General features: G+C 41.6%; 1 protein-coding gene across 1 annotated transcript; it reads right to left on the reverse strand.

The window, feature by feature from the left end:
* Positions 1–5758: 5758 nt before the first annotated feature.
* trib1 (tribbles pseudokinase 1) lies at positions 5759–13361 on the reverse strand. Its single transcript, XM_035681389.1, has 3 exons — positions 12536–13361; positions 11460–11752; positions 5759–8325 (listed from the first exon to the last, which is right to left on the reverse strand). Exons 1-3 carry the CDS (start codon positions 12839–12841, stop codon positions 7851–7853), a joined length of 1074 nt encoding a protein of 357 aa, XP_035537282.1. The 5' UTR covers positions 12842–13361; the 3' UTR covers positions 5759–7850.
* Positions 13362–19213: the final 5852 nt, after the last annotated feature.

The following is a 19213-nucleotide window of genomic DNA, read 5'->3' on the forward strand; positions in this document are numbered from 1 at the left end:
AGATTGTTTATCTGTGCTATAGTCTTGTGACGGTTTTGCAGCTTGTTTATCATGCTTCCTCGCCTTGTGCCGTGTGCATGACTTCAACCGTAAATATTCCAAATTGGCACAATAAATACAGCATGTATGAATCTAAAAAGTCCATATTACTCAGAACTGTCTGTCTGTACGGTCTTATGAATGACACAAAGCTTTCAGAGAACGCTGTGGTTCACTCCATTGGCCCCATTAGCAGCAGCCGTGAGTCAGTGATGTCAGTGGTAACGCTGCAGTGCTGAGTGCACAAAGCCAGGGGCGGAATAACACATTTCTAGGAAACTGCAGCAAAAAACATACAGTGGAACTCATGGATGAAATGACATGCAGTCTATCACTGGGTCTACTGCAGCTATTAGAGACAAATGGATGTAATGGTGAGCTTATATGGGATGTAGAGCACATGGTGTATGTTTCATACTTGTTGAGACATTTATCTTAAACAAACAAGCTTAGTAATCAATGTCTGAGAAATAAACTAATACAGATAGTTCAAAATTCACATCATTCAATCCAAGCAGGGGTGTGTTTTAACTCCTGGTATGTGAGAATTGATAGACAAAAAAGTTTTTTTATTGTTGAGAATTTAGTGACTAGTTATTTGTTGCAGGGATGTTAAAAGTACAAGTCAGACCTTAAGTAAAATAGAGTATCAAATCAAATATCAAGTCATTTGAGGGAAAATCTCATAGAAATTTACTAGAGATCATTCTTTGTATTGTTTGTGCGCTCTGCTGGTAGAATAAAAATTAATTCAACTCATCTGACATTAAGGTCTTTGTCAAGGCTAAGTTGAAGAGCTGCTATGAAACTGTAAAACGTAGATGTTCATATAATAGTCATCCTTGAATTACACTACAGGTTTCTGTGCAGTTGCAGAAGGCTTTTAGATGCCACTGAGACTAATTCAAATATTTCACGTTTCAAGCTTTAACAGCCAACGGGTGTTTTTTACTCTGATTGGCTAATTTGGGTGACATCTTTAAAAGTCAGGCCAGGAAAGGCCGATTAGTTCCAAAGACAGATGGACGATTTTACAACCAAACAGTTTAAACAATTCTGGTCTGCTGCTGTTTAAGACCTCATAAAACCCAAATCTAAGGGTTGTTTCATGTTGTTCACCTCAAATAAAAATATGGGTGTGAACGCATGAGTATGGGACTATCTATTGTTTAGGCAACAATGAGAGCCAAATGGTTTATTATGATGAAAATCTCAGTGATCAGATGTTCTTTAGTTATGTAGATTTCATCAGAAGCATTGTCCCCATCCTGATAGCACTTGCATGTTAATCTGTTAAAAAGACAAATAATATCCAGTTTGATCTAATTTCTTGTCTTCAGCAACCTTTGATCCACTTGTTCCTTGTGCGAAAGAGTTTATTCACAAAGGTGAAGCATTACCTGGACAGGCGCATGAAAACACTGCCCTCTCCTGGACTTTTGTTGTCATTACGTGCTCTAACAGGTCATCACAGTGTTAATCCACAAAACACAAGATAAAGTAATCCTAAACATTGTTTAACGTGTGCCTTTCCTATTTGAGAAAGCTCTAACTAAAAGGATATAAGCATCAATAAAAACACATTTTATAAACTTGAAAGGAACAAGCTTGTGCTAGTGTCACTTATTGTATTGGATTTAGGGCTCAGGAACAGGTGACCTTGCCAACAATTATGCTAATTGTCAAACTGATCAAGATTATAGTGCAGTAGTTATTTCCAGCCTGAAGAGTCCTTGTCAGAGAAGATTCTTGCCTTTGATTCACAAACATTTACACCAGTCAGGGAAGTCATGATAAACAAACCCTGTAAATCAGGCCACCCTGGGCCATGTCATCAGCATATTTGAATATCTTAACAATGTTTTTCTCTTTCACTTTATCTATCTGAATAGAAAACAATCATGGTGATAACGCAGAGCCCCAAGGGGCCACTTTGCTTGAAATAACCTCATCAGAGAAACGCTCCTCATTCCCCTCCTGTCTGTGCTTAAGAGCCTGTTGACCCAGACAACACTCAAGGCTCCCATTTACCGCCAGTGGAGACTCATGCTGTTAGAGAGAGACGATCACGTTATTCCATGTTTTTTAGGAAAGTGCATTTGACTAGGTCTGCAACTAACGATTGTTTTCATTGCTGATTAATCTGAGGATTATTTTCTTGTTTAAAGGTGCCCTGTGGAGGTTTTTATTGCTTGACACAATACACAGTACACATTCCTACCAGTGGTTTCACACTATTCCACTGATCAACAGGTGGTGGTAATGTGCAAAGAAGCACAGCAATGTGTTGACAAAGGCAGGGAAGAAGAAGACAGATAGCTATTAAACGTGGATGTAAACAATGCAGGTTTCAGTGTTGTTTTATAAAGAAGGAAAAGTATTCATCATGTTTGTTAGACTTAAAGGATTCACACAATGTGAGAAACATGGAATATAAACATATATTTTGTTTGTTTACAAGAATACTCAGTTAACTTGTTGGTCTATTAGACACTGGAAAATAATGTGTTTCTGGAACCAGAAAATGTTTATAATAACTGGGTTGTCTCTTGTAGCTGGCTGTTTCCCTAAAGCAGGGGTGTCCAAACTTTTCCCTTGGAGGGCCAAAATTGAATCTCAATAGGGGCCACAGGCCAACAGCAAACTATTGTACTGTAGTGTTAAAATACAAAATGGCACTATGATTTCAAGCTTCTGTAACTGATTGTCAGTCCCCACCATGCTCAGATTATGAAAAATAATTAATAATAATTAAGAATCCTACATATTTAACAAGCATTTTTACCTCACAAAAATAAAACAGCATGAACTGTGATTTATATAATCTGTATTTTTAAATTCACTTTTGATTTTCCTTGCTTGAAACATCTGGTGGGCCCAACTTTTATTAACAACTTATTAACATTAACATTAATGACTGTCTTTATTTAGTGAGTCTTTTTTTTTAAGATTAAGAAATTATTTGGGCTTTTATTGCCTTTATTTGAAAGTAGCAGCTGTGCAGGGACTGGAAAGTGGAGAAAAAGACGGAAGATGACACACAGCCTTTGTACATGGGGTGCTTCTCTACCAGGTGAGCTACCAGGTGCCCCAAGTTTTATAACTTAAAAACAATCACAAATTTGCATAGGACCTTAGTTACACAACCTCCTTTCCACTTGTGTCTCACCTTACAAGGTCTGCAATTACGGCTGTTAGTAGTTCATTATTAAAGGGGTTCTTCCATTACAATTATCTATAAAGTCTGGAGTTGCAATGTTAACAAATTGTTATTCTGGTACGTCTTATTATAGAAAGGTAGCATGTTTTCCTTTAAGAAATAAAAAGAATAGTTACAGTATTGTACCCATCAAGGACGTGTAAATCAGTACAGCTGCAGTTTGCCGTGGCTCCACAAGGGCGCAGCAGAGATCATAGTTTGACTTCATTCAAATGAATTTCAGGTATGCCTTTGTGATTTAAGATGACAGTTGAAAATACCAACCTTATTACAAGCATTCAAACTCCTCACTGAACTATGAACAACACAATACCTCACATTCCTTCAGGGATTTGTATTATGAAATAAATCAAGTCAGAGAGGTCATTTAAACAGTGGAGGTTTCCATTGCATCAAGGGAGCACTTGCCTATGCCAAAGAGTTCCAGGAAGAAGCACAATACTTAACATCATCTCAGCGCAGAGACAGGTGCTTTACAGTCCAATCTCAGATCTGCTTCTTCACTTCCTTGTGTGGCTTATGAGGGAAAAAACGGAGCAGGATGTAGCTCGATGTTACACCCTTTTCCTGTATGGTCCACATAGTCAGAACCAACCCACACAGACATTCTCATCTCAAAAGTTTAAATGTTCGATCATTGATAATTAATGTTTTCTGCCTTAGTTTAAACAATAGTTTTAAACATCAGAAACATCTTTTGAGATTTACTCTCCCCTGTATTTTCAACTTTATCAAATGAGGTCAAGGAAATATTTGATGACACTCCGGTGTGTGTGTGTGTGTGTGAGACATGCATCCAAGGAGGAAGTTGGAGAGGGCTGTTATTTAAAAGTTTACATGGTTGGGAAACTTCAATGATCCCTGATCACAAGGAAGGATAAAGTTTACACTTGTGGCCAAGGGCCAGGATGAGATCACACAGACACACAATATACCTGAAGACATTTCCTAACACCTCACCTCAATCTACCCCTCACCACACGCACTTTTCTTTGTATCATAACCATTACTTTCAGTGCTTTAAGGAATAGTTTTTATATGGTAAATATGCTTATTCACTTGCTGCTCTTGTTGATAAATATGAAGCTTAGCTTAAGCACAAAGACTGGAAACGGGGAAAACTGATGGCATGGCTCTGTCTGAAAGTAACAAAATTTGTGTCTAAAGCCAAGTTAAAAAGGACTAAATGGAAAACCTCATTAAAAATCCAGTGTAATGACGCAAATAACTAAAAAGGTCCATATGTTTAGATAAGGACAGTTATTGAAATCACAGAATAGTTTTTCTTCTCCATATTTTTGTTTTTAATGGCCTTTAACAAACCCCATTTCCCATAAGCCTGGGACAACAGTGGGTTAAACATCACAATCCCGATAAAATAGGCGAGTCCATCGGTGAATCCTGTATCTATAGTTGTAAAAACAACTTGTTGTGATTGTGGGTGGGGATGGTGGTGTCGTGCTGGCAGGCAGATTGTTCCATTTGGGCTTCCTTGCTAGTTAAGATAAAATAACCATCTGCCTGCTTCATACTAAGAGTACAAGCTTGACAATGGTATCAATCTTCTCATCTAACTGGCAACAAAAAAACGAAACAACATATTTTCCTCCCAAATCATCAAACTACTTCTTTATCATTAAATCTTGTAAACCCTGAATGACAGACCTCTTCACATATACAAAAATACAACCTGCTCACGCACACACACACACTCACAAACACACACACAAATTTCTCCATTATGTGACCGACTGCTAGCCTACTTTTTGAGGGCCCTGTTGTCATCCCTGGAGGAGTCCGGCACTGACGTGTTGGGCAATCGTAGGTTTGGCAGCTTCCCAGCAGCTGAGACACTCCAGCTACCCTGTTGATACCTAATCTGACTCTTGTGCTCACATGCACACACACACACATACAAATGTAGACATGCAGGCAGGTATACGCACGCACGCAACGCTTACGCAAGCCCCAGCCAGCCATGCCTGGGGTAGTCATAACACACAGACTGTGGAGAAATGCCAAGCTCTTATAGGTCAAACAATTATTCATAATCAAAAGTGGATTACATGAAGAAGAATGTATTTGAGTTTAAATAGTGCTGTTCACTGTTTGATGAATTGACCTCGTGTTCCACCGGTTACCGCTGAAACTGAGGAAAAAAAGAACAAAAGCAGTGTATAAGCTCCCCCTTGCGTATTCCAGGAAAAGACACTGACCCACTATTGACATTTGTGTGTTTGAGGAGTTAAATGTTACATTACGCAAAGGTCAGAGAAGAGTAAACGGTTAGAGGCATGGATGGAGAGAAAGAGAGTTTGAAAATGAAAGCGCTGAGGAAAATGAGAAAATGTAATGTTTTCTCTCACAGAGATGAAGGGCTGTGTGGGGAGAATTCTTGCAGAAAACCTTGGAGGCATGCAGTGCTGTGTAACGTACAGGTGTTTGCATGGGTGTGTGTGTGAAAAAGACGAGCAGCAGTAATGAACAAAACAAGTCATGTGAATATGAAAAAATGTGATCTTTATTCAACATCTCCACACATATTTCAAATATACATATTTACAACTTTTGTACAATGAATATATCTCTTGTGTGTAACCTGTCTGGACTAATAATAGCCTCTAGGTTGTGTCACAAATACATAATTCACAGTGCAATATGACGTTTGTGCACCCGTGTCAGTTTACTCTACATGTCACATGAATGTGTGACTCACTCTACATGTATGAACCAGAAACAAAACCATTCATCTCTTAAATTACTTTTCTGTGAGACACAATTCAGATTGTCACAAGTCTGCTCCCATCTGGTATCTCAAGCAGATGAGATAAAATAATAAAAGAACTGCAACAGATGTTTTATTAGCCGTGTGACCCAAAACTTAAATGCACCCCGCTTCTCGGATATGTTAGATTTAGTACCATTGTCAAAGTAATTGTGCCAGAATGAAGTAGCTGACCACAGACCCACAGTAACCTGTAAGGCTAAACGTCACTGAAGCGCTGCATCCATCTGTCACAGTCCAATATAAAACATCTTTTAGAATCTGGTACATCATGTCACTAACTATGATGACTAGTCTCAATGGATCCACAGCTTTCAACGGCAAAAAAAAGGAAGGGAAAAAAAACATTAAAAAGGTGAAACAGTCAGAACAGATTCTTCCAGCCAAGGTCAGGACCATTCTCTACAGACACGCTCAAGTGTTGAGTCATCATCAGACAACCAACATCAAATATCGCCTGACTGCGACTGATTCAGAGCCGTTCAGTTTATGAAACACAGTGATACGGGCACAACACTCAGCACAGCTCAGCTTGACATAATGTTCCAACAGAAATTAACAAAACAGGTTCAACTCCTCAACTGAGAAAGTCTCTAATGTGTTTCTTTCTGGTTTGATTGGAATGAGAGATAATTCATATTGTGTCAGTCGGAAGTACCATTTGAATGTTTATTTTTCTGTAGCATGCCTTCCAGGTGTAATAATTATTCACCATTTCTGTTGCTGCAAATGTGACCAAACAAAACAACAAATCAACAGTTCCTTCCTGCATTTGATTTTGAACCAGAAGCATTAGTGTTTAGTGGTTTAGCTTTGCCTAATTGCACACGCAGCATTTCAGAAAAGCCGAACAGATCGATCAAATTTGCAAGGTCAGACTCAATGTTAATTGACAGTTCCTGTTTTGATGCAACCTTTATCTGATATATTCTGCTTTGAGCATGTTTTTAAGTAAGGTAAATGTTTTAGGTTCAACGGTTAAAAGTGAGAAAATTACTGAGATGTACTTTTCTCTGTTAGCCATATACAAAGACTTGTGTTAGCCCAGTGCCACTGCTTATTGTTGTGTGTCTGAGACCTAATCTCCCTGCTTGTCTTACATCAGCAACACTCTGCCTTTCTCAACCTTCTGTGCATGGTGTGAGATTTGTAAATGCTCTCCATTTGCTGAGATGTTGCCAGATTGGCAGCGAAAACACCTTCGTAGCGTCCCCGCTGAGGGTGACACATCAGGCTTCTGCTAACCATCTTTCTCACTCTGTGACACCGCCTGCTGCGAGACGTCAAGCTTGTACTAGGCCTTCCTCGAGCCGGTCGGTGAGTCAGCCGGTGGAGCCTCCAGCCTGGTCAGAGAGAGTGAGAGGAACAACATCCCGCTCTCCTCGCCTCCCGTTCAGGATTCATCTAATGCCTTCTGAAGCCTTGTGAATCCAGGCTGAGAGCAAGCATTGGTGACTACTGTTTGCCATGGGTTAATTTTCTGTGATATACTCACAGTAGCCTGCAGAGATTATTTTGTTAACATAATCTGGCAAAGTCTGAGTCCTTGTTATATCTTTTAGCACCAAATAATTTCAAAAAACACATATAGAAAAACAATGAATGATCATTGTGAACAATGCCCTTAGCAAATAACACAAATACGACAACAAAATACAGTACAGTTGTAGAAAGCTTGAGGGTGTTTGTACACTCAACAGTACACAAATGGGTTTCTAAAAAGTGCCAATGTAAAAAAACAACAATGAATCCCTCATAGCAATTTTTGTTTTGGTCCCTCAGCCAGACTCAGCTGAATCAAGTCCGTCAGCAGAACAGATCACTGTCCTCTTCCACGTCAAAGGATGGCACCATCTGTTCTGCCGAGCTCACTTCCTGTTCGCCTGGCACCACTTCCTGCGACGAGGGCGGATGGTGGAACCATGGGTGAGCGAACAGCTCAGTCGCCGTGAGTCTCTCCCAGGGATCTTTCCTCAGCAGGCTCTGGAGCAGACACTTGGCCTTGGGCGACAAGCCCTCTGGCAAACAGCACTGGCCTCTGCGGATTTTGGAAAACAGCGTGGCTGGGTCTGGGTCATGGAAGGGGTAGCGGCCAACCAGCATGGTGTACAGCATGACCCCCAGGCTCCACATGTCAGCCATCTTGCCAGAGTAAGGCGCGGAGCTGCTGAGGATCTCTGGGCTGACGTAGGCGGGGCAGCCATGAGTGTCTGACATGGAGTCGTCGTTGGGGTCTTCTAGGACGCGACAGTCCTCGAGGCTTTCAAGTCTCACCTGTGTCCTGTGAAGAAAAAGTCAAAATAAGGTCAGGACATTTCAAAGGACCTTTAAGAGCTTAGACAATACTGAAAATGTTTGTTTAGTACATAGGAGATTCCTTTCTCATAGCTGCATGTCTACTCACAGCAGATTGCTGAGAGAGATATGATGGGAATGATATGTTATCTCACACAAAATCAACTTTACACATTGTGGTGTAACCTAAGAACTTAATGTTCTTTCCCCTCACCCAAATCCACATTTCACAAGTAGAATATTTTTTGCAGAATGTCATGTTGTTGTTATAAATTATGTCCTCAGAGTTCCCATGTACAACAATATTTAAAGCACACGTCACTCCTTGATCTAGTACACCACTGAGAGAGTGTGTGTGTGTGTGTGTATGTGAGTCTAGTCTAACAGTGACTTTGTTTAAGACTGTCAAACATTTCAGAGATCTGTTAAATATAAGTCACTGATTGCATCATGGAAAATCAAGCATCCTTCCTGTATCCTTACAGTAAGTTGCACAGCGGAGAGACAGATGGACCAACACACACTCGTGCACACACACACACACACACACACACACACACTTGACACCAGTGAACTTATTCTGACCTAAGTGCACAACAATGAGTCCCGTTTGAGAAGCAGAACTGCCTAAGCAAATTTCCAATGACTTTCTGGCACACACATGGTCACATAAACACACATATAAATAAAGTCCAGCACCCTCCTCCTCCCCACTCACACACACAATGCTATATTTAGCCATGCTAATGACAGGACATACATTTAGTCCTCATTCAGACCAACTAAGATTGTGAGGGTGTATTTGTAGAATGAGACATTTACCACTGAAACACTCTTGAGTGACTGATGGGAAAACTTTTGCATTGTCTAATGGCATAAAAATAACAATAAATCATTTCAAGAGTGATTTTCTGCAGCTACAGACGTGCTGATTTTAAATTAAAAGACGATTTGTGCCTCTTCATATTTGCTCCAAAGACTAACACTGTGATTGAGGTTTTATCAAGTCAAACATGCATAAGATGTGTCGCCTCTGTGAAACGTTTCAGTTGTCAGACGGAGTGGCCAGAGAGAAAGAAACAGACAGTGAGAGAGAGGATGAAAGAAGTGACAGCCAGAAGGACCAAGATAGAAAGCAACAGATATTTAAACACCGAGATAGTGGAGGAGATAAGTCAGGAGAGGAGAATGAGAGATGGAGACAGAAAAGGAAACAGAACAGAGAGAGTTAGAGGGGTGGAGAGAGTGACTCATCCTTCTGTTGAGAGTACATATCTTCTCTCCTCCTCCCTCTCTCGCTCTCATTTTCAAGCTGAGGCTATCTGCACCTGGGTCCCACACTCGCGGCGCCAGCCATCCCATAATTACCCTCAAATGGCTGTTGCCACATCAGTGACGCACGGGAAGGCTGGCCCAGCAGTGGAGCTCTGCATGCTTCATAGTGCTAGTCACCTTCCCTAAACTGGCTTTTCCAACTGCACTGTGTGTGTGCGTGTGTGAATGCATTTGTCAAATTGTTGTGACTTTCTCTGTCTCTGGCTTGTCTGCTGCATTGTTGGCTGAGACGTTGCATCACAGCGTGATTGTTGGGGTTTGAAAGATGCCTGATTGTGAATTTGGGGGAATGTATGACAGAATAAATGAGGTCATGCAGAACAACAACATTTCAACGAGACTTATGTTGGAAAAGTCTGTGTGACAGTGGCAGCAATCTCAGGGAGCACGAAACGCCAGATTATCTGGAAATGAAAAGCCAAATTCCATGATGTCACAGAACTATCAGCGAAATCTGCAGCTTTGTTTTTTTACATTCACATCACAGCAAGATCATTTGTAGTGCAACTGTAGTGTGTCGCCAGTCAAAGTGTAAAGAGAAGTCAGTGTTAAAAAAGAAAATGTCATCCCACAACTCCAGGGTCAAGTGGGTCTTGTGGGTCAGTCTGCCGACATTAATGCAATGCTGTCACCCAGCTAACAAAATACTGAATTACAGTAAAAAAAAAAAAGCACTTCAGCTTGCAAGGGGCCGGAGCTTTACAGCTCTGAATGTGTAATCAGCACACATAAAAACATGCATGTATGGACACACTCACACACAAAGAAAGAAAAGGTGCTATGCAGCCCCCCCTCCCCTCCCTCCTCTCCTTCCCCTCTGCACATATACACTGTGACTCATCGCTCTGCAGCCGTATAGCTATCACAGGGACACAACCAACTTCAACTTCTCTCACTGGCTGTCTGCTCTCATTCATCCAGTGTGACCCTGCAGACCCAGAGGTCATGGCTGGGGAATGTTACTGTTGAAAAGTCTCCATGAAAAAGGGCCATTGGAAAACCAGAGGGGGGGTTGTGTGGCATCAGCGGGTGCTTACAGGAAAGGGAGTGACGCAAGGGCAAAGAGGCGACAAATAGTTTTGTAAGCAGGGGTTTGTGTGTCTTCCTGAACAGAATGCAGTACTCAGATGCAGACATTAGGGCATGTGTGTGTGTGTGGGTGTGTGTGTGGGAGCCAGTTCAAAGCACAGCGCTTTGAACTACTCCTTCATGGATGAAAGTGTATTTGAATGAATCCTAGTTGGAAGCATCAGTTTTTCTGCAGCATAGTTATGATGTAATTTATTAATAAATAATGAGTAATAAATATATTCCAAGATATAGACCGCAGAAGGGGGATGATTGTCTCATTCACCAGCCTCGTCTAGCAGCTCTGCCAAACTACCACCCACTACATTCACACATGCACACACACACACACACATGCAAAACAAACACACAACAGGCATACAAAGAGACACATCGAGAGAGTGAGAAAGGGAGACAGACAGAGAGGGCGAAAATCTGGGAAGCAATGCAGTCTGCCTCCACAAGTACAGAACCTCCTACTCTATCTGTGCCCACATCAATATCTGCACACATGGCCTGTGTGTATCAGCTGCTGCCATGTTTGCCGTCCCACTACACTGCAAGTATTTAAGTCTGAGAGCATCCAAATAAAGTTAACTGATACTATTAGAGCTGCACGAAATTGAGAATCGGATGCTGAGCAGCTTTTCAGGTGTCATCTGCCTTTCAGAACCAACATTTTATGCCTGTTTCCTTGAAAGTAGCAGACTTTCTCACCTTTTCTCATCTGCGAAGACAAACTTGCGCAGCTTGAGGTCACCCAGCACAATGCCAGCCTGGTGGCAGTGCGCCACAGCCAGGGCCACCTGACGGAAAAGCCTGCAGGCGTGCTCCTCATCCAGCCTGCGACAGCTCTTCACCAAGGTGTGCATGTCCCCAAAGTCCTTGTCCAGGAACACGTAGGCCTTGCGTTCGCCAATGATGATGTCCCTGATGCCGGCCACATTCTTGTGGGGTGGTAGGATCCCGTAGGGTCTTATCTTTTCCTGGTATACCCCCATTTCAAAGACCTGGGAGAGAGAGATGAGTAGAAGAGGAGGAGGGACAGGGATGCAGGATGGAAAATTGGGAGGGAGGGAGTGTGTGAGAAGAGGCAATGGGTCAGTGTGTTTTTAATGATCATCTGAGGAAACAACCGTGCAAATTTGGCAGCCAGTTAAAAAAATGCGTAGGATATGCTTTGATTCCAGCTCAATACGCTGCTTTTGCATGAGCATGACAAATGAATCACCAAAGCATGAAGTAATTAACTTTATTAATCAACAAAGCCAAAACGCCTGCAGGTCTATATCGCAAAATAAACACATGGATGTGGAAGAGCGGAGGGGCCCTGTCGTTATCAGACCAGATCATGATAGTCTCTCTTTGTCTCACATGTTTGCATTTTTGTGTGTGTGTCACGGCGTGGCGTATTGCAGTGACGTGTATGCAAATGAGCCGAGTTGACAGACACAGTGTGAAGCCATATCGTGCCAAAGATAGGTGGACTTGAATCGGTAGGCTGTGTTTCCACAACACAAGCACGGGGCTATGGGGTTGCCTAGTCTTTCATGCATTTGTAAACAGATTTAAAATCCTCCTAGACACAATAGAGCCTTGTATGGTTCGGGATTCAAAAAAATCATGAAGCAACACTGCCATTGCGCAAAGTGTGGCAGATTTCGCGTGAGAATGACATTGGGTGAAAAAGTCGGCTAAATGCTGATGACATGTCAGACAGGCTTGTTGAGCAACGCGATGTCTTGAAACACCATTCATTCAAAGAAATTGCACAATGACGGGATTGCGCATACCTTGCACAGCAGCTCGTCGCCGGTGTCGGTGTTCATCGCGCTGTGCACGCTCTCCCGGTCCGCCAGAGGTAGAAGCAGAAACGGTCCTATCCTGGATGGTCCCTGGTGGATCGTCGGGACGGGGTTTGAGACGGGGCTGACCGGGGACCCGGGAGAGGTGCCGAGGAGGAGTCCCTGGGTGTCCCCCGCCTCGGCGCTCAGCCTGGCGCATTTCGCCGGCGGCTGATCGTCTGAGTCCAGCCGCTTGTGCGCGACTCTCCCGGTGCGGATGCAGGAGGGTGCCGGGCTGCTCCACTGCAAGTTCATCCTCCTGATAGACCGATTCAACGGGAAAGCAAGAAAAACAAAAACAAAAACAAAAAACGAGACCCCTTGACTTGTTTAGGATGTGTCCCTTGGTGGTTAGAATAAACTACAAACTGCGCGCTCCATTTCTCCGTGTGAGGCTCATTGTAGTGGAGATATAAATGAAACTTCAGCAGATTCAGTGACGCCGCGTTTTTTTCCCCTCTCCTCTCTCTGGTAATAATCCAACCCACGTCCTTTCGTTTGCCCGTGGCTCTGAGGTCTGTGTACTTTTTGGTGAGAAAATCCGGATCCCTCAGAGCCCAGTCTGAGAGAGAGAGAGAGAGAGAGAATAAGACAGGGAGAGAAGAGAGGGAGAGAGGAGAGAAAGAGGGACCGCCTCACACTCAGAGAGAGAGGCAGAGAGTGAGTGAGCTCCAGTGATGTTGAGATCAGAGCTCAAACACTCCGCCCGACCAGTCCAGCCTCCTGGTGACACAACCATTGAGCAATCCTGTAACGGCACCGACTCTAGCTCTAGCTCGGCTCTGATGAAACTGCCCGCTGTATTACCTTTCACAGACGACCGCGTGAGCATATGGTGCAAACATTAACGTTATTTTCCCCGTATTTGCCACGGTGTCATTAATCTCGAAATTCCAGCGCTGATATTGGAAAAATAAAACAAAAACAACCTTGACCGTGTGAAAGGAATGAAGAAATCATCTGCCACTTATCATGGCTGCCTCATCAAGCACATGTTTTTAGACAATAATTAACAATCTTTAATACTCTTTCTCTGACTCAGTTGTTCCTTAATGCTCTTATTGCAGTTTATTACCGGTTGCAACAGACCTCCTGTATGGCACCTGAAAGTGTTTGCTCTCCAAATGTTATGCCTCAAGTGTGAACTAGCCAGTACAAAGCTCCAGTGTATGAGCCTTAACTCTAGCTTTAACATCACCATGATATTTTCCCATGCAGAGCTTGTTTGTTATGTGGATATGACTCACCCCCATAAAGCCTCAGTGGTGCTGGGCTATAAGCATTCACATAAAATATGCCAGCGCGGCTCTGTAAACAACATCACAGCAGCTGGGCTCTCAGAGACAGACACTGATCCCAGGCTAAAATGACTTGTATACCCAATTACCACAAACAAGCAAGCCAATACTGTGCAATCTGTGTGAAAATTATGCAATATTCTTGAAAAAAAAGTATAATCAGTGAACTATGGACTGTTGTAAGAACCAGAAATTGAAGGGTGAAGTACAGTATACAGTCAGTTTGAAAAACATTCCTGTGATGATGAGTGTTGAGATGGGCTGACGATGTGAGGTAATTACAAATGTGCATGTTTGTCATGGTGCGCGCACACACGACCATGTGTGAGTTGCGCAAGAGTTCTCTTTTTCCACTGCTTTATGTTGAACGAGCATAGTGGCTGCAGTCGAGGCTCACTGAGCGTTCACTGAAACACAGAGCACCAGCTGGCCCGTGTGCGTATGCACTATCGCCACTCTCTTGCACAACCCCTCCTGCCAAACAGAAGCATGCCGTTCCAAACCATTTCTTTTTACATTTGCAACACGGTTCTTTCCGCAAGAGGTCACACACTTAACCAGGTCACAGCAGCTCAGCTCAGCTTGACTCAAAAAGGTCATGTGAACCTGTCTCTGCAGGCTGTCCAAACATGGATGAGCTGCAGATTCCATAGGAATGATGGCCTGTTATTTTTAGGCCTGCATTCTTTCTTTGTGCAGTGGTTGTCCTATGAATAAGGTGACTCACCGACTGACTGATGTGTGTGTGTCTCTGTGAGCAAGTGTGTTTGTCATGCTGTCGAGCAGGCACAGAAACAGGTTTCCTCTCTCTCTCTATCTAAGAAGTTCAAAAAGCAGGATGAACAGTCACTGTGTGAATGTGCAACAGAGCAACAGAAGGCCAAAAGGTTTATTGTTATCTGACAATAGTCCGGACCTGGTGTGTCAGTGTGTTTATGTGTGACACAGTGTTTAGATGTACTCTGTAAAATGTGACTTATTTGTGCTGGCGGTGATAAACAAAAAGGACTTGCAGGTGTGTGTGATATTACAATTTGTTCCAATGTAATCACATTGGAATCAAGGTCACACCAGACCACAGTATATGTGTAGGGTGTATGTTATACAAGATAGTTTATGTTGTCGGGCTGCAGCTTGTAGCATTATATAGCTGGACATTCAGTGTGTACCTCATGGTGTATGTGGGTGTGTGTTATGTGTGTGTATACAGTGCCTGTGTAGGAGTGTGGCTGCCTCCCCATGCCAGTGAGCTAGAAGAGAAAACAGTATTCAGGGCATGCTCTCCCTTGTTATAATTAGCTGAGTCACTCACCACCAGCAGCGGTAAAGAGAGGCTGGGAATTGATCTGCTCTGAGAATAGTTCAATCTGATCTGGCTGACAGCCAGCCATCGCTGTTAATTATTCTTCATTTGAGCTGCTCTGAACAGAGCTGTAGACTTGAGACAGGGACTTGAGTCAGACGTACAGACTTGCAACTTGACTTGAAAGTAAAATCTTAAGTTTTGAAATAGCAAAACCCCGGTGAAATAACCTTTAAATGAGCCATACCATAGGCTTAGATTAACCTGGTGCTTTGCTTATAAATCTGTCTTTCTAGTGTAGATATTGGATAATGGCAATAGACAGATGCCTTATGATGAGCTGAACCAAACAAATAATAAATCATTTCATTTGAAACAACAATACACTGGCAGCTGTTCCAGTTGCATGGGGAGAGAGAAGTTGTTTTTCATGTGTTCTTTCCTGCTTTTCGTGTTGCTATTTGTTAACAATCAAAACCAGATACAAACAAAAAGGGTATAGCTTCTTTTTAATTAGCTGACTTGATTGTATTTGAGCTAATATTGATTTTATTTAGCTGTAACTGTCATTAGCCGTGTATCTGTCAACATATTTTTCGGAGCATTTTGAAGTATCGCGTTAGAAAAGGTTGAAGAAGCTGCACAATTTTAAAAACTAACTGAATTTTGCTAAAGAGCTGCAATACATTTGTATGGATACACGGCTGCTGATGAAAGCTCAGCAGCCATTTTGGTTAGCTGAAACTGTAGTTGTCAGAGATTCCCACTATAGGAGATTTTTTTCATCTTGGCTGCTCATAATATTAACACAGGGTCACCCATGATAGGGTGAAAGTGAGCCAGCATGCAAAATACCAGGACCCTGAAACTGAAGCAGCTAAACGGAATTCAGCCATCATTCATTTTATTTTTTACACCAGTGCTTTTCTTACACTGACATTTCGTAAAAAAAGCATATGTGCTCACAGGGACCCAAACCTACAGCACTAGCTGTTAAATATAGATTTAGATATGTTTTAGCTGAATGTTAGTCCATAGCTGTTGTATGTAATGTACATTTGTTTAGTCATTATTATTTAATCATATTGATTAATGATTGTCCCGAGGATATGAACTAGAAGATCTATGTTGCCAAATAGGCCCATTGAAACATTTTCATCCCTGCACAGACATCAGCATTTCCGTAACTGGTGTGCAAAACTATGGCAAATATGGTAAGTACAGCTGAACTTGGACCTCCATTTCTAAAAAAAAAAAAGTCACTTGAGGATAGATGGAAGTAAGAGTGCTATATGCAACTCTAGTCTTTTTACAAGTCTGTCATCTTCCTCTATTGGTATTATACTGACTGCTACCACTTTTCCTTCTATGAATTTTGTAAAGTAGAACTTGTTTTCTGCAAATGCCTGGTTGTCTGCCATTACCATTGTGTTTTTGGACAGCTGACAATTTGCTATGAATGTAGAAGTAGAGTGTGGGAGATAGAAGTGGGCCACTGGATATATATGTTAGCAATAAAAATGATTGAATTTCTATTCTGTCGGTGTAAATTTTGCCTTTGGAACAAAAGAAAAAAAATCTTATAGGACTGCAGTACTCCTCTGGTATACTGTATATCTTGACATAAGCTCCTAGACACTGTGAACTGGATGAACTCAAGTGTTGAGGTCTCTTCCAAAATTAGTCATCAGCCCGCCATAACCAAATCTACTGAATATGCTCTATATTTTCACAACCCTGGCTGACCTCAAGGCCAATCAATCAAACCAGGAGCTGTGATGGAGGATTGTTTCATGTGGATGGACTCCAGACTGTAGTCTGGCCAAAAATGTCTGCCTTCCTTTGCTAGTTATCCCAATCTGTCCATCATTATTTCTTTGATCTGTTAGGTTGAGTCAAGCTTGGTTGGATTAGAGACACTGGAATTTTGGCTCAAAACCCAGTTTATTACATACTTTTAATTTTTACAATATGCTCTGCTCAGATTTTACAGCACATGACCGCTAATTGTTTTTACATAGGAACACACACCTACATATGGTTCCCCATTGATCAAAAACATTTGTTCTCACCCAGGGGAGTTGTCATGTTTGCACATACTCAGCACAAAGACTTCCCTAAAGGTCTTCTGAGAAATTGTAAAGCTTTAGCTGAAAGTAAAATTCTTCATATAACGTCGACATTGTGTTTAAGTGAATTGACCGTCCTAGAGCTCGTGTTTCATAGAAACAGCTGTAACCTTCATTTTAACCCAAGAAAGAAAACCCACAATCTTTGGTAATGAATAATGGTGGAATATGGTAACACACTTAACAACATTTACTGTGGGTGGAGATGCTCTCTCTTATATTCTAAAAATAATCAATTTCTGAACAGAAGAATAACTACGGTAATATTCCTCTGTTGACAAATGTTAAACTTAAATGTTGGTTCCTATTCACGGTGCCAATGCTCCCAACTTTATCTTTTCAGAAATAATATATTCATGCTCCCATTAAGAGGCTTGTTGATTACCTCTTTGCTTCATACTCACAACGAGGTGAAACTTGCCAAATTAAATGTTTGATACTCATCTTTATTGTAGTCTGAAAATGCAGATCAAAGATTGATCCTTTAAAGGCTTTTTGTGAATCTTCAAACATACATTTAGGAATCAATTTATCCTTAAAAGTTCAAACTTGAATTGTACAATTTTACCAACAATAAACCATAATTACTGTAGAGATGGGTGACCAAGGGGAAAACCACCATTGCATTACATTCATTTTGTAGACCCTTTTCTTCAAAGGAAAATTACAATTATTCAAATCCACAAACACAAGCTGTCATCAAAAACCCCCAAACTCCCAAATAACGTATTATAATAATTATATAGTAATTAGAGAAGGGGTGTAGTCTGAAGAGGTGGGTTTTCAGCCAGCAGCAGAAGATGGACCTCTGCTCACTTTAGTGGGGAGTTCATTCCACCACTGTAGGGCCAGAACAGAAAAGATTAATAAATTAATATCAATATTGGTGATTCTGGCTATGGCATTGCTTTGTATAGAAATGTGGTACTGCCAACCCCTAACATATAGTCTCTCAGTAAGGTGTTGCATCACAAGTGTCCAGAACAGCTTCAGTGCTCTTTGGCATATTTTCTTCAATTCTCTGGACCAGTCTTCCAAAGGATATTCCCTCATTTAGTGCTTTGGTTATAGTGGGAAGAGTGCTGTCTAATACATTGGTCTACAATATAATCTCCCATAGGTCTTAAACAGGTTGAGATCTGGTGACTGTGGAGGTCATCGCATTTTCTCATGCTCAGCTTTAATAGAAACCAGGCTAAAAATGAATGAGAAACCATCTTTTCAAAGCCACTTTGAAGACATTCTCTGATGAGATTAACTTTAGACTATTTTATTGTACTGTAGCAAAACAAGGAAATGCAATCTTACCCATTAAACTCAAAGCGAAAAAGCAAGTAATATTTTTTTTTTTTACTGGAAACAGCATTCATGTACCAGATATTCTCCTCAAACCTCCATGAGCTGAATTTCACTTGAAACAAGCTCACTTCCCTTCATGTCCCAAGAACATCATTTCATAACTCCGTCTTTATCCGTCACATATCAACACATGATTTCACTGAAATAATTTGCTTTCCACTCCAGGGTGACTCAAGGGGTTTCCTGTTGCTAATGGGAAGTGGACGGCAATTGCGGTATGCATGTGTGTGTGTTTGCTGTGGCCACAACACACACGTCACTACCACACTGACACTAGCTCATCAGCAAGGTTACTCAAGCTGTCTCCACTCAGCCAGGCCGAGCCCATGATGTCACCCACAGTGGAATGAGAAAACACCGATTGAGAAAAGGAAACAAGAAGTGATTGTCGTTTACTGCGCAGCTGAGAAAAAAAGCGAGATAATATATTATTTTTAGTGATGTAGAGGAGAAAGATTTTAGATAAGAATGTGAATGAAAAGTCCAGTCTATTTGATGGACAAAATTGTGAAAGATTGTGATTGTGAATAATCCACAA

The sequence above is a fragment of the Morone saxatilis genome, unplaced genomic scaffold (genome assembly GCF_004916995.1).
Source record: "Morone saxatilis isolate NCDOM2014 unplaced genomic scaffold, NCSU_SB_2.0 Contig9, whole genome shotgun sequence".
In the NCBI taxonomy this organism is placed as follows: domain Eukaryota; kingdom Metazoa; phylum Chordata; class Actinopteri; family Moronidae; genus Morone; species Morone saxatilis.

Excerpts from the sequence above, each read along its gene's own strand:
- trib1 (XM_035681389.1), bottom strand. The coding sequence starts at position 12,841 with ATGAACTTGCAGTGGAGCAGCCCGGCACCCTCCTGCATCCGCACCGGG. Across the intron at positions 11,753-12,535 it reads GCGACGAGCTGCTGTGCAAG|GTCTTTGAAATGGGGGTATA; the intron begins GTATGCGCAATC and ends TCTCTCTCCCAG. Across the intron at positions 8,326-11,459 it reads GTCTTCGCAGATGAGAAAAG|GACACAGGTGAGACTTGAAA; the intron begins GTGAGAAAGTCT and ends TTTTCTTCACAG.